The sequence below is a fragment of the Oncorhynchus keta genome, chromosome 12, assembly GCF_023373465.1.
Source record: "Oncorhynchus keta strain PuntledgeMale-10-30-2019 chromosome 12, Oket_V2, whole genome shotgun sequence".
Lineage (NCBI taxonomy): Eukaryota > Metazoa > Chordata > Actinopteri > Salmoniformes > Salmonidae > Oncorhynchus > Oncorhynchus keta.
Genome location: NC_068432.1, coordinates 34,154,363 through 34,170,062, shown reverse-complemented (window position 1 = coordinate 34,170,062; position 15,700 = coordinate 34,154,363). Strand labels below are relative to the sequence as shown.

The following is a 15,700-nucleotide window of genomic DNA, read 5'->3' as shown; positions in this document are numbered from 1 at the left end:
TGCAACCTTCCTCGCCTCTGAAAACTAGGTTGTGTTCAGTAGGCACCAAATGTTATAAACGGGGTGGGACAATATGCTCTAATGAACTTTCCCTCTTCATTGGGAAAGTCAGTTGATAAATCTGTTGCTACTGTTTCTACTTTTGTCCTTTGTGCTGCTTTCGAATTAGCTCCGTATCATTGCCAATAACGTCTGTCCCTCAAATTTAACATTCGTCTCGCATCACTCCTTTCAGGTGAAGAGCGCATGGGCCGGCTTCTACGACTACAACACCTTTGACCAGAACGGCATCGTGGGCATGCACCCGCTGGTCAACAACATGTTCTTTGCCACAGGCTTCAGTGGGCACGGGCTGCAGCACTCGCCGGCAGTAGGTCGCGCCATGGCCGAACTCATCCTGGACGGGGGCTTCAAGACCCTGGACCTGAGCGCCTTCAGCTTCAAACGCATCATGACCAAGGAACCCATATTAGAGAGGAACATTGTCTGAGAGGGAGAGTCTGACATTTTTACGAAGGGAGGAAAGAGGAATGCCTTGTCGCGTTCTACAGTCTTGTGGGAAATATGGTCTCGAAATAAGAGTTTGCCAAAGTTTCTGGTAAGATGAATGGTGTCCTATTAATTTCTTCACTAAAGTGCATGAGGGAGTAACTGCACATTTCACAAGCTCAATTCTGTGGTCTACCGGTGAGACCACATGGCAGCGGCCTCAGCCAAAGTGCTTTGCACTTAAACACAGTCACCCATTGCTTGGGAGTGCTCAGAACACCGACCGCAAGACTGAATGGGAAAAAATGGGATGCGTCAGAAATGCATCTCAGGAACGAGTGAGGGACTTTGTGGGATGAGGAAGAGAAGAGGGTAGAAGAAAGAGCCTTGACAGCAAACATGGACTTCTGAAGTAAGCATGGAATTTAGGATGCCCAATATCTAACCTACTGTACAAAGAATAAGGTATTTACATTACATTTACATTTAAGTCATTTAGCAGACGCTCTTATCCAGAGCGACTTACAAATTGGTGCATACACCTTATGACAACCAGTGGGTACTGACATACAATGCGTTAGCACAATTAGAAAGGCTTTTAGTTGGATATTGGAGTAATTTCCATTCCTCCGATGGTAAACCTGTATTGAATGGCTTGACTATGCATCTTTATTTTATTTAACCATTTAACCTAGACATGTCACTTTACTCTTGATCACGTAAGCATTCAACTGTATTTGTATAAGAAAAAGTGAAGTTGGAAGTTTACATACACCTTAGCCAAATACATTTAAACTCAGTTTCACAATTCCTGACATTTAATCCTCACTTTATTCACCACTTTATTTTAAGAATGTGAACTGTCAGAATAATAGGAGAGTGACTTACTTCAGCTTTTATTTCTTTCATCACATTCCCAGTGGGTCAGAAGTTTACTAAATTAGTATTTGGTAGCGTTGCCTTTTAAATTTGGGTCAAACATTTTGGATAGCCTTCCACAATAAGTTGGGTAAATTTTGTCCCATTCCTCCTGACAGAGGACATGCTTTTTCAGTTCTGCCCACAAATTTTCTATAGGATTGAGGTCAGGGCTTTGTGATGGCCACTCCAATACCTTGACTTTGTTGTCCTTAAGCCATTTTGCCACAACTTTGGAAGTATGCTTGGGGTCATTGTCCATTTGGAAGACCCATTTGCCACCAAGCTTTAACTTCCTGACTGATGTCTTGAGATGTTGTTTCAATATATCCACATATTTTTCCTTTCCTCATGATGCCATCTATTTTCTGAAGTGCACCAGTCTCTCATGCAGCAAAGCAGTCCCACAACATGATGCTGCCACCCCCGTGCTTCATGGTTGGGATGGTGTTCTTCGGCTTGCAAGCCTCCCCTCCCCTTTTTCCTCCAAACATAACGATGGTTATTATGGCTAAACAGTTATATTTTTCTTTCATCAGACCAGAGGACATTTCTCCCAAAAATATGTTCTTTGTCCCCATGTGCAGTTGCAAACCGTAATCTGTCTTTTTTATGCCAGCTTTGGAGCAGTGGCTTCTTCCTTGCTGAGCGGCCATACAGGTTATGTCTATATAGGACTGGTTTTACTGTGGATATAGATAATTCTGTACCTGTTTCCTCTAGCATCTTCACAAGGTCCTTTGCTGTTGTTTTGGGATTGATTTGTGCTTTTTCACACCAAACTACATTCATCTCTAGGAGACCGAACGCGTCTCCTTCCTGAGCGGTATGACGGCTGCGTGGTCCCATGGTGTTTATACTTGCGTACTATTGTTTGTACAGATGAACGTGATACCTTCAGGCATTTGGAAATTGCTCCCAAGGATGAACCAGATTTGTGGAGGTCTCCCCAAAAAATTCTGAGGTCTTTTCTGATTTTCCCATGATATCAAGCAAAGAGGCACTGAGATTGACGGTAGGCCTTGAAATACATCCATAGGTACACCTTCAATTGATGCAAATTATGTAAATTAGCCTATCAGAAGCTTCTAAAGCCATGCCATAATTTTCTGGAATTTTCCAAGCTGTTTAAAGGCACAGGCACCTTAGTGTATGTAAACTTCTGACCCACTGGAATTGTAATACAATGAAATAATTTAAACAATTAGTCTAAACAATTGTTAGGAAAATTACTTGTCATGCAAAGTAGATGTCCTAACCGACTTGCCAAAACTATAGTTTGTTCACAAGAAATTTGTGGAGCGGTTGAAAAATCAGTTTTAGAGACTCCAACATAAGTATGTAAACTTCCTACTTCAACTGTACATGTGATGCAGTAAAGATGTCAATCTATTGACGTCTTTACCGCATCGCATGTGTTTGTATAAAAAAAGTTAACACTTGTGATCAATAGTAAAATGAACTAGTTTAGAAACCCATGGCTTCAATTTCAAAATCTATGTGCAATGGCACATCAATTTACCTCATTGCCGCCCACCAAAATTAGCCTACATTTAGGCTATTGTTTGTATTTCACACTGTTGGGGTAAAAATGTGTAATGCTTGTATAGATGTCAACCCCAGTTCATGTTATCGTCACCAATCAACTGCATTACAGTTAAACAACTACCACCCCCGATTTCTATATGCTAGTTATTCTACCAGCTTATACGAACGGAAAATGGCATTTAACAGATAGTTTTGTAAACCCGAAACGGACAACTTCTAAATATATTTGGCTGTTTTCACTGCACAATATCCAAATCAGATTTTAGTAACCACGTTGTGGGCCTGTTTATAACATAATCATGATGGATTTGAGAAATATCCACTTTGTTAGATCAGCTTTTTGAATGTGCGACAGTGTGCGTCCCATCATCCCCCGCGGTCTGCGTCCTATGTATGGTTGTTTTCTTCAGTGTGCGTCCCATCATCCCCCGCGGTCTGCGTCCTATGTATGGTTGTTTTCTTCAGTGTGCGTCCCATCATCCCCCGCGGTCTGCGTCCTATGTATGGTTGTTTTCTTCAGTGTGCGTCCCATCATCCCCCGCGGTCTGCGTCCTATGTATGGTTGTTTTCTTCAGTGTGTGAATCTCCTATGTGATTTTACAGGCCAAATTTCACATTTACTTCCTTAATATATAAAATGACTGCCTTGTTTGAATGTTTAGCCAAAGAGTTTTTATTTTCAGCACATACTGGGGAAAAAGCCCACCAATTCCCATACATTGAAAGTCATAATGTAAATGTGACATGTAAACCGATAGACAAAATGTAACATGACAGCTTCCACTCAAGCTCTAATTGGAGTAGATGAACACGTCTCCAAAACAATATCATTTCTTCTTCTTTATCAGCATATCCAATACAGATGGCGCTTTGTGTTTTTTACCTTCAAAAGCAAGAGAAAGAGTTAGTCCACTTCTATAAATTCAAACCATAGCAAATAGGGGTGTGATGTTTTAAATGAATTTGGGATTGTCAACGTTTTGATTTTTTTGTGTGCAAATAATGCTACAACAATACTGTACATAGATGACATGCATCTTTCTAATTGTTTGCCACTGATAAAGCGCTCCACACCTCATTGTCATTATTAGTTGGGAAAATGGCAGTTAGACATGAAAGCAACAGCAGCTAAGTCCTGTATGGCAATACTTTAGTTAAATGAGAAGGTGATGAAATGGTAACTTTGAGGGGGAATTGAGCTACAGTAGCAGTACTGGTGCAATGCTGAAAGGGATGCACCGTGAGACCCATGCTGTTGCTGGCAGCAGTGGGATAAGGGACAGAGTGAAAAGAAATCAATGATTGCAACCATTGTCAATGGTAGAGGATGTCTACTTCAATACCCTAATGGCATATCTAGAACCAGACTACAAGATGCCATGTCGAAAAACCACCACGGACCTGATGGAGAAATTTACAACGATTGCTCTCAAACACCATTGTTGGACGTCTATGAACACTCTGCAACGAGTCATCATATTGATGAGAAGTGTGACATGAAGTCCCATGTACTGAGAACATGGAGGAGAGGCACAAAGAGAGCCTAAAACTGCATTTCTACCATCATTACTGAGTGAATGGGGGACAGCAGTAAGGGGAGTGCCGTTGGGTAGGTAGCCAGGACTGCGTTTAGGTTTTGTATTTTTTATTAAACGCTTTAATGATAAATGGCAGTTTAAACGCTAAGAAAATGTGTACATTTGTCACATCCCTAATTGCAAACAATGATATCCAATGAATCATTCCATCAAGGATATAGCAGTACATGTTTATTAGGACAAGGAACAGCTAATCTGCAGTCCCTGTCCTAAATACCGACAATTAGTCCTTTCATCAACCGTAACGTTAGTTGTCAGTACTAGCGATTAAGTAGTCATTTGTAAGGCATTCAGGGTGATATTCTGACTTGGTCCATGTGCACTACTTGGACTTTCGCATATCATTTATTGATATCAATGGGAGATTTGCATGTAAGTTTGAGCATGCAGATCCAAAGTCAGAATATGGCGCTCTGTGTTATCCTATACTATGGTTAAGGTTAGGGGAAGCTGATCCTATAGCTGTACCTAGGGGAAACAAACCTTTCTCCTTGCTGGGTGACTCATCACTGGAATGTGGGGATCTCTTTGCGTAGGCTGCCTTCATCCTCTGGATGTTCTTCTTGCTGATCACCTCGTGCTCCACTATGGGCCGCGGGTAGTCCTTGCCTACGATGCACCCTGCTGCCTCCTGGACGCTGCGGGGAGCCTTCCACGGCTCGTAGATGTACTGAGCTGGGTACTTCTTCAAGTGGGGCAGGTATTTCCTATAACACAGATGATTGTGATTGGTTAGAACGTGAAGGGGGGTGTCCTTCCTACAATGCAGGTTCATGATTGGTTGTGGTTAATCATCAATTAACATATCATAAAATCGCACTCACAGCATTCCAATCATTTTTTTAAATGTATGGTCTGTTTTTACATATTTGAGGGTTAAGGTTGGAATAAATGGGTATAACCTGTAAATTATTTATAATGACTTTTAGGGTGACTATAATTCCATTACACTTTGATACATCACATGCCTTTTTCTTTTTCTGCATAAGTAAAAACAGGAAATGTATCACCTATGCATTTACTCTCATTCATTCCAATTATACTGGTTTTGGATTTCTCCCTGACCAAGGTGGCTGCCATTTTTGCCCCATTATAGAACTGAGAGCTTATGACATAGCCCCTTTTATTAATTGAAAAATATCTTACCAGTTTAGGATTCAGATTAGAGGTTGGCCGATTAATTTGGGGCCGGTTTCGAGTTTTCATAATCGGTAATCTGCATTTTTGGACACCGATCATGGACGATTACGTTGCAGGCTGACTGCCTTTTTATGCGAGTGCAGCAAGGAGCCAGCTAGCATTAAACGTGTCTTATAAAAAACAATCAATCTTAACATAATCACTAGTTTATCTAGCTTGTCCTGCGTTGCATATAATCGATGCGGTGCCTGTTAATTTATCATTGAATCACAGCCTACTTCACCAAACGGGTGATTTAACAAGCTCATTTGCGAAAAAAGCACTGGCATTGCGCCAATGTGTACTTAACCATAAACATCAACACCTTTCTTAAAATCAATACACAAGTATATATTTTTAAACCTGCATATTTAGTTAATATTGCCTGCGAACATGAATTTCTTTAACTAGAGAAATTGTCACTTCTCTTGCAATCTGTTCGACAGAGTCAGGGTATATGCAGCAGTTTGGGCCGCCTGGCTCGTTGCAAACTGTGTGAAGATCATTTCTTCCTAACAAAGACAGCCAACTTCGCCAAACAGGGGATGATTTCACAAAAGCGCATTTGCGAAAAAAGCACAATCGTTGCACGAATGTACCTAACCATGAACATCAATGCCTTTAAAATCAACAGACAGAAGTATATATTTTTAAACATGCATATTTAGTTAACAGAAATTCATGTTAGCAGGCAATATTAAACTAGGGAAATTGTGTCACTTCTCTTGCGTTCATTGCACGCAGAGTCAGGGTATATGCAACAGTTTGAGCCCCTGGCTCGTTCCGAACTAATTTGCCAGAATTCTACGTAATTATGACAACATTGAGCAATGTAACAGCAATATTTAGACTTTGGGATGCCACCCGTTAGATAAAATACGGAACGGTTCCGTATTTCACTGAAAGAATAAACGTTTTGTTTTCGAAAAGGTAGGTTTGGTCAATTGTTTTTCTGTGTGTTATATTATAATTAAGTCTGATTTGATAGAGCAGTCTGACTGAGCGGTGGTAGGCAGCAGCAGGCTCGTAAGCATTAATTCAAACAGCACTTTACTGCGTTTGCCAGCAGCTCTTCGCTGTGCTTCAAGCATTGCGCGGTTTATGACTTCAAGCCAATCAACTCCCGAGATTAGGGTGGCAATACTAAAGTACCTATTAGAACATCCAATAGTCAAAGGAATATGAAATGCAAATGGTATAGAGAGAAGTAGTCCTATAATAACTACAACCTAAAACTTCTTACCTGGGAATATTGAAGACTCATGTTAAAAGGAACCACCAGCTTTCATATGTTCTGAGCAAGGAACTTAAATGTTAGCTTTCTTACATGGCACATATTGCACTTTTAATTTCTTCTCCAACACTTTGTTTTTGCATTATTTAAACCAAATTGAATATGTTTCATTATTTATTTGAGGCTAAATTGATTTTATTGATGTATTATATTAAGTTAAAATGGTGTTCATTGTTCATTCAGTATTGTTCTAATTGTCATTATTACAGTGGGGCAAAAAGTATTTAGTCAGCCACCAATTGTGCAAGTTCTCCCACTTAAAAAGATGAGTCCTGTAATTTTCATCATAGGTACAGACAAACAGACAATTAGGGGGGGAAAAAATCCAGAAAAATCACATTGTACGATTTTTAATGAATTTATTTGCAAATTATGGTGGAAAATAAGTATTTGGTCAATAACAAAAGTTTCTCAATACTTTGTTATATACCCTTTGTTGGCAATGACAGAGGTCAAACGTTTTCTGTAAGTCTTCACACTGTTGCTGGTATTTTGGCCCATTCCTCCATGCAGATCTCCTCTAGAGCAGTGATGTTTTGGGGCTGTTGTTGGGCAACACAGACTTTCAACTCCCTCCAAAGATTTTCTATGGGGTTGAGATCTGGAGACTGGCTAGGCCACTCCGGGACCTTGAAATGCTTCTTACGAAGCCACTCCTTCGTTGCCCGGGCGGTGTGTTTGGGATCATTGTTATGCTGAAAGACCCAGCCACGTTTCATCTTCAATGCCCTTGCTGATGGAATGAGGTCTTCACTCAAAATCTCACGATACATGGCCCCATTCATTCTTTGCTTCATTGTTCCTCATTTTGTCATAGTTGAAGTGTACCTATGATGAAAATTACAGGCCTCATCTTTAAGTGGGAGAACTTGCACAATTGGTGGCTGACTAAATACTTTTTTGCCCCACTGTATATAAAAATCATCCGATTAATCGGTATCTGCTTTTTTTTGGTCCTCCGATAATCGGTATCGGCATTAAATCATAATCGGTCTACCTCTAATTCTGATCAACACATTTATTTGTGTGACAGCAAAACAATTGGATGCTATGGTATTACAAGGTAATAAATCTAACATTCTGGCTTTGGTAAGGGTTAATATTCTTACTTGATGTAGTCTCCGTTTTTGTCAGTTTTCTTCCCAAAGACAATGGGCGAGTAGACCCTGAAGAACTGGTGAAAGAAAGTACTAGCAGAGAGCCACTGCCAGTTCCCAGCATTCAGGGACCAGTCTCCATCCAATAAGAGTTCCTCAAATACCTGTGAGGCAAACAAGGTCCAATGAGAATCAACTCAATAATACAGTGGTCAGAACTAAATTCATCTAAATATTCTGAAATGGTGTCAAAACCTTGTATCAGGCCTATTGATGCCAACATTTTCAGATCAATGCATTCAAAAGAGGATGAGAGAAAGACTCTACTTTCAAGTATTGAGTTGCTCCTCTAATCTCACCATTTAGCCTCATTCTTACCAAACATGACCATTTTGATCTGGTTATTGTGCTTTTCATTAGACTTATGAGGAATGGTTGAGCATATATAGGGATTATGCCCCAAATGGCACCCTATGCCCTACATAGTGCACTATTGACCAGGGCCCTGGTCAAAAGTAGTGCACTATTTACATTTTAGTCATTTAGCAGACGCGCTTAATCCAGAGCAATTTACAGAAACAATTAGGGTTAAGGGCACAGATTTTTCACCTAGTCAGCTCAGGGATTTGAACCAGCAACCACTCAGTTACTGGCCCAACGCTCTTAAACGCTAGGCAAGGGAATAGGAGACTACTTAATTTATGGCAACATCTGAAAATAGTTGTCTAACAATGATCAACAACCAACTTGACAGAGCTTGAACATTTTTTTTTTAAAGAATAATGTGCAAATGTTGCACAATCCAGGTGTCCAACGCTATTGGACTTACCCAGAAAGACTCACAGCTGTAATCCCTGCCAAAGGTGCTTCTGCAAAGCATTGATTCAGGAGTATGAATACTTATGTAAATTAGATATCTGTATTTATTTTTTCAATAAATATATATTTTTTTAAAGTTATCATTATGGCATAGTGTGTGTAGATGGGTGAGTATCATTAACCCATTTAAAATTCAGGCTGTAACAAAATGTGGAAAAAGTCTAGGGGTATGAATACTTTTTGAAGGCACTGTTTCTGTTGTATGGTGAACTTGGGTGTCAATATTTATGTGTAAATCTGGCTTTAACAGCCCGTGCTTACCCAGCCACTGTTGTCACTGAATTGCACCTAAGTCTACAGTACGTTTCAAACTCTACAAAACAAGTCTGCCAAATAACTGTTGAATTATCAATTGAAAGTTAAAACCATTTGAGACACACACTAGTAACATGTTGATTGGCAGTAAAAACTACAGTTACAGCTTTCAGACGGCAGTGTGAACTTTAAAACCAATTATTAAAAGGTTTTCTATATTAAGATTTCACTGTAATAACCTTGTCCTTACAGAGCATAACAAAGAGAGAGTACTTGAGTTGGATGGTTGTGCTGAGATTAATGGATGGGGCAGGAGCCAGGTTTCAATATCAATCCTCTATGGAGCAGGACTAATCGTGTCACTTTATTCCATTAAACCATTCAACTAGACACAAGAGAGAGAAGTCCCTCAGCTTGAAAAGTTGGACGTAACAGACGAGGCACAAATCGGCTCTTAGGGAGACAGGATAACTTCTGCAAGGTTTCATGTTCTGAATTATAATTATGATGTAAGCAATGCATGATTGTTAAAGCTCTTGTTTGAGCAGAACATCTGACGACATGGCCGTTAGGCCCTAACTGTAGATACACTTCGGTTTCACAAAGGTTCTTAGACTGTACAGTACATAGGCCTATTCACTGTGGTTTCTTTCTTCTATGCAAATTACACTCCAGAACAGAGAAATGCTGTATTTCATAGATGTTTTATTTATTTATTTAACCTTTATTTAACTAGGCAAGTCAGTTAAGAACAAATTCTTATTTTCAATGACGGCCTAGGAACAGTGGGATAACTGCCTGTTCAGGGGCAGAACGACAGATTTGCACCTTGTCAGCTCGGGGGTTTGAACTTGCAACCTTCCGGCTACTTTTCCAATGCTCTAACCACTAGGCTCTGACAAATGACACCATCTAACTCATTATTGGAATAATTATTTGCAGTACACTGTGTTTTCAACAACCACAGTGGACAATATATATATGGCCTATCATCATTTCAGACCAAGTGTCCTACAGTAAACAATGAATGAATTAAAGATGGATGAAGAATGTATTGCCCTTGGTGATACATTTCAATTAACAGTAGCTGGATATATATGACACTTACTGCAGTGCCAGGCCATATTCATGTCACCAAACAGGAAGTGAATGATTATATCCATGAACATGAATATTATTTAAAGATGGAATGGATGTGGTGGTTTCACCATTAAGGATTCCAGCTTTAATGTTCAGGTTTGACTAATATCAATGATTGGTGGGCTAGGCTGGGACATTCAACTACATCATCCATGCTCTGCAGTGAGGACCTTGTCAATAAAGGGGTCAGACTTGTTGATCAATCTTTTTAAATGTCATTACACAACTTGAACATTGTAAATGTACTAACAGCAATAAGAGTAGATAGTATTTTTTTTCTCTTTCTTGTGAGGTACTGTATTTGCCTCACTGAAAAGCATTTTAAATGATCAGATGTCTTATATTTACAGCATACATAATGGGGTTTCAATTATTATTTATTGTATTATTGCAGTACAGTTGTGATTGCTAAAGCCATGCTAAAGAATGCAGCTAAAACCCACTTGAGGTTATATACCGTAGACGTTAATAAATAACAATAATCCATAAGGGCAAGGTATGGTAGTCCATACCTTCTGGCCCTCCTCCCAGCTGATCCACAGGTCTCCTCTGGTCAGGAAGCAGGCCACGGCGTGCCGGGCCAGGTGGTGGATCCAGCCCTCTTGCCTCAGCTGGGTCATGATGGCATCGATGAAGGGGAAACCAGTCCTGGCCTGCAGAGCAACACACGCACACATTGAGTGAATTGATAAACAACAATGTCATGCTTTACTATAGCATCAGATTAAGTGAAATTCTATTCTTCAGAGTTTTATGGTCTGGTTCCCAGACACTGATTGAACCTATTACCCTGGACTAAAAAGCATGATCACTGGAAAATCTCCATTATTTGCTTTTTAGTCCAGGAGTAGACTTAATCTCTGACTGAAACTGGCCCTATGTGTTAGGAGCTCTACAGGCCTACCTCTGCCCATGCAGCCAGATACTCGGGGTTGCTGTCCCAGTCCACCTGTGTACACACCGGGTTTCCCTCCATCTTGTCAAAGTTGGGGATGCCCAGGCCGGCTGTGTAGAAGAACTCTCTCCACAGCAGCTGGCCATGCAGCGAGACGGGAGGCTTGGAGTGCTTCTTCTACAAATCCCACAAAGGTAAGATGTCAGACATTACTTTAAATTTTCCACAATATGACTTCCCATTCTTGTGCATGACCAAACTCTGCAAAACACTTACCCATCAATGGAAGTTGATTGATAGGCTTGAAGAGACTCACCCCTTGGTAGACGTCAGTTAGACTCCACCAGAAGGTGCGTACTGACAGGCAGCCAAATGTCATATAAGGGCTGAGGACGGTGGTGCTGGGGCTCAGGGAGTTTGGGGACGTCTGTGGTTTCTCAAAGCCACGCACCCATTCCTGGGTGACACCAAATAACGAAAATAAATTAAACAAGGAATTCCATTTAACCAACTCCCCCATTGACATCAACAAATGATTTACATGAAAGTCTAGGATAAGCGTGTGAACCTTAAGTCTAAATACTGACCAATGTGTTGGAAGGAAAATGGGTTTTTCCATCTTCCATCCACTTGTCATTGCTCATGTACCAGTAATCAAGATGGCTGCCAAAAGACATGAGTACCTTTCTCTCCATGTGTTGGTCCAGTCTCAGCAGAGCCTCTTGCTCTCCACCGGGGAACAGCTCCTCAGTCAAAGACTCTGGATCCTGATACAACTTCTCTAACGTGGAGATGCCATAGTGTTCCTCATGTTTCTCTGAGCACGGAGTCTTTACATCTAGTTGAATGTGAGGAAGAAAGGCAAAAGTTAGGCCAATTCCCACAAGTGTAAAGGGTTATCTGTATAGGGCTAAAATAATGTATGTTTCTTACAGAAATCTGAAAATAATTTGCATAAGCATGGTAGCAATTGAAAGTGAAGAGTATGGAGATCATGGGGAAATTATTAGACCAAAGTGGATGACAACAGTTGACCTAATACAAGACTAAATCCAAATATTACACTGTTGAATTTATGTGCATTTTACATTTAATGTACTTTTCGCCACATTTGTTGATAACGAAATCTGAAATACTCTGGATACATTCAGTAACATGATAAAAATATTCCTTAAAAGTGGGGTAGGTGCAACATAACAAAAATAATTACACAGGTTTGAGTGAGGATGAACTGATGTCCCCAAGTGGCCTCACACCTCTCCAAAGTGTAAACAGTTCCTAAGTCATTTCAATGCACTTGTATGACTCAAAGAAGTCTTCAACTATAAAGATGTTTTTATTTTGTAGCTCTCCTAGCTCTGCCGTTGAGGAATTAGAGCAAGTATACTTGTAGTTAACACAACCCTGTATCCCCGCTATATCACACAATTACTGTTGTTTACACAATCCAAAAACAGCCCATTATAAATTGCAATCTGGGTCAGGTGAGCATCATTTGAAAGCTTGTTCTAATGCCATCATGACTAGCTAAGTTATAAAAGGCTTTCACAAGGAAATTCTTAGAAACCGATCATAATTTGTGCGCATTGAAAGGAGTCGAGTGCATGTTCCGCAGCACATTTTCTTCACAAAAGACAAACTGGCTCATTCTGTTCAGAACAACCCAGGGTATTTTTTTATTCCTTTATTTAACTAGGCAAGTCAGTTAAGAACAAATTCTTATTTTCAATGACGGCCTAGGAACAGTGGGTTAACTGCCTTGTTCAGGGGCAGAACGACAGATTTTTACTTTGTCAGCTCGGGGATTCAACCCTTCGGTTACTAGTCCAACGCTCTGAACACTAGGCTATGACACCATGTCATCTTGTAACTATACATCAAACAGTGATCATAATTGTCGAAACTGTATATGACATGAGCTTTATGATATGGAAATGTGAAGTGCACATTTGGACTTGCTTGTATGACATCAAAGCGGTATTTAATATAATCCTCAAGGTCATCTTTCAAAATAAATAGTCTTCTTAGTTAAAGCATTTCCCTCACTCAGACAAACAAAAATTTGCAAATGTTGCCCAATTAGCGGGAAGGATGGGGGTAACTTCTTGTCGCTTATCAGTGCCCAAATTTGGAATTTTAACCCTTATACACTCTTCCTCAAAGTTAAAAGCGTTGGATTGGTTTTGGCCTAAGCATGGGCTAGAAGAAGTTTCCACCATATTTCTTACACATTTTAAATCCATGAAGGGAAGTGAACAAGTGCACGCTTAGGACATAAACGCTTAGGACATAAAGGTAGAGAATCGGGACATGGCAAATATATTCACATGGGAGAACCATTCCAAAAGACCTTTTGGTCTTACCCTTCATGTCATCACTGGTTGGAGCGGGGATAGGCCTTTTGGGGGGACCGATACTACTGACAAGGGTCTGCAGCCGATTGTAGGTCAGGGGAGCCTTCCCATTGTTCTCTTCAATTATCCTACAAGAATGACAGGGCAGGGATACAGATCATTAGTGCTGCATCCAAGATAGTCTTGCAACTTGAGTGATGGTGTTCATTTTATGTATTCAGACATTTTTCAATTAAGACAGTGTCACCATGCATTTCTTTCTAAGATGTCTGTCTCCATATAAAAATAATCACATGTAATTGTATTCTTATTGTGTTTCATTCATTTCTAAGTTGGCAATAAGCTTTCTCTGCACAGAGTAAACACTCGTTAAGGATCGCTCACCTGTCTATGTTGTAGAGTGTGTGGGAGACTTTGTAGATGATTTCTACTCCGTGCTCTTCAGCTAACCGGACCACCTCCTTGTCCCGGCGGAGGCTGAAGGGCTCTGTGTCATACTCATATGTCAACCGCGTCACCTTCCACTTCTGGAACAGCTTAGGAAAGACCTCCTCTGGCTTACCTCTCACCACAAACAGCCTGGAGAGTGGAGACCCCACCAGCACTTTTTACTTCACTAACTGTAGATTTTTTTAGAAGCACACAACAATAGAATACCAGTAGGGATCCATCTGGGATCGCCACAAAACAAACAGCCAAGAAGAGACACCATATCTCATTTCTTTATCCACTCCTTACATTAACTAACCAAAACAATACATGCATCTTTATTGATCCATTACCAAAAAAATATTGTTTTGCTTCAACAGTACCCAGTTCCATCAACACAACATATCCACTAAGCAACTGAAATAGCATTGGACATCATGCTTTTGAGTTGTCCTTTTATTCCTACCTAGAATTGAGTTTCCTCAGGCTGCAATCCAAGTCTTTAAGGGCTCCTATGAGGAACTTCCATCGGTTGATGCCAATTTTGACGTTGTTGGGGGCACAGGGGTCCAGAACAAACACAGGGTAGATCTCCTTGCAGTCCCGCAATGCAGCCACAAGTGCTGGATTGTCGTGCAGTCGGAGCCCCTTGCGGAACCAGTGAATGCAAGTATGAGCCATGCCTGTTTGGTGACCTACCTTTTAAGAATAAACGAATCAAGGAGGCAGGATTGTTAGTTCAAGCTCTGCTCCAGTGGTTCCCCCTGTCCTTACATGTCTGTCAGAAGTAGTTCTAAAGTGAGGGGGAGTAGCCTAGCTGGACATTTATGGCAGTTGGTAGTCCTCTAATTCGGTTACTTTCAATATCTTGATGGGACGTAATGGACTTCAAAGGGTAAACACTGTGTCCAGCATAGGTTACCTATCTAGGCTTTAAAATCTTTTAATAAAAGTAGCCTACTGAATGTCTCTGCATGGGTTCGATTATGCCTACATAGTTTCTATTGTAAACGAATTGAGATACAATTTATCGGTTTTAACATTTCAATTTTGTCATGTAAACAAATGGCACAACAGTCCGTTTTCAAATAACTATTTTGTGCCGTTGAAACTAGTTTTAAAAACTAGACTTACCTTTATACAGTCTTGCCTGCACCAGTAGAAAATATTGACAATTTGTTTTGTAATCAATCGTAAAGAGAGTTACAAAACCCAACACAACACGTGTTACCCGTGAGCAGCCAATCAGACGTAGGTCTAATAAATGGATGCTGTTTCTGGCCAATAAGATCATTGAGACAGTCCGTGTTGTGTGGTGCACTGCCAAGCCGTGTAGTTGCTACTTCTCCATTAGATGGCGCCGTTTACAATTTATCGGTTTTAACATTTCAATTTTGTCATGTAAACAAATGGCACAACAGTCCGTTTTCAAATAACTATTTTGTGCCTTTGAAACTAGTTTTAAAGACTAGACTTACCTTTATACAGTCTTGCCTGCACCAGTAGAAAATATTGACAATTTGTTTTGTAATCAATCGTAAAGAGAGTTACAAAACCCAACACAACACGTGTTACCCGTGAGCAGCCAATCAGACGTAGGTCTAATAAATGGATGCTGTTTCTGG

The 15,700-nt window shown here is 40.4% G+C and overlaps 2 protein-coding genes across 4 annotated transcripts in view; one reads left to right on the top strand and one right to left on the bottom strand.

Moving 5' to 3' along the window:
• foxred1 (FAD-dependent oxidoreductase domain containing 1) overlaps nucleotides 1-5,562 on the top strand; it is a 20,050-nt gene extending 14,488 nt beyond the window's left edge. The window contains exon 11 of the mRNA XM_035782769.2: nucleotides 236-5,562. Coding sequence (XP_035638662.1) covers nucleotides 236-490 — 255 coding nt within the window. The 3' untranslated portion in view covers nucleotides 491-5,562. The remainder of the gene's footprint in view (nucleotides 1-235) is intronic.
• cry5 (cryptochrome circadian regulator 5) lies at nucleotides 3,611-15,700 on the bottom strand. 3 transcript variants are annotated; one of them, XM_035782767.2, is made up of 11 exons: nucleotides 15,210-15,356; nucleotides 14,542-14,774; nucleotides 14,031-14,225; nucleotides 13,656-13,774; nucleotides 11,976-12,130; nucleotides 11,609-11,749; nucleotides 11,302-11,469; nucleotides 10,910-11,050; nucleotides 8,136-8,287; nucleotides 5,037-5,260; nucleotides 3,611-3,838 (listed from the first exon to the last, which is right to left on the bottom strand). In XM_035782767.2, exons 2-11 carry the CDS (start codon nucleotides 14,754-14,756, stop codon nucleotides 3,783-3,785), a joined length of 1,566 nt encoding a protein of 521 aa, XP_035638660.1. In that variant the 5' UTR covers nucleotides 14,757-14,774; nucleotides 15,210-15,356; the 3' UTR covers nucleotides 3,611-3,782. The 3 variants fall into 3 exon arrangements, with proteins under 3 accessions (XP_035638660.1, XP_035638661.1, XP_035638658.1); XM_035782768.2 differs by lacking the exons at nucleotides 3,611-3,838; nucleotides 15,210-15,356 and adding an exon at nucleotides 15,554-15,700 and having other exon boundaries at nucleotides 4,972-5,260; XM_035782765.2 differs by lacking the exon at nucleotides 3,611-3,838 and having other exon boundaries at nucleotides 4,972-5,260; nucleotides 15,210-15,357.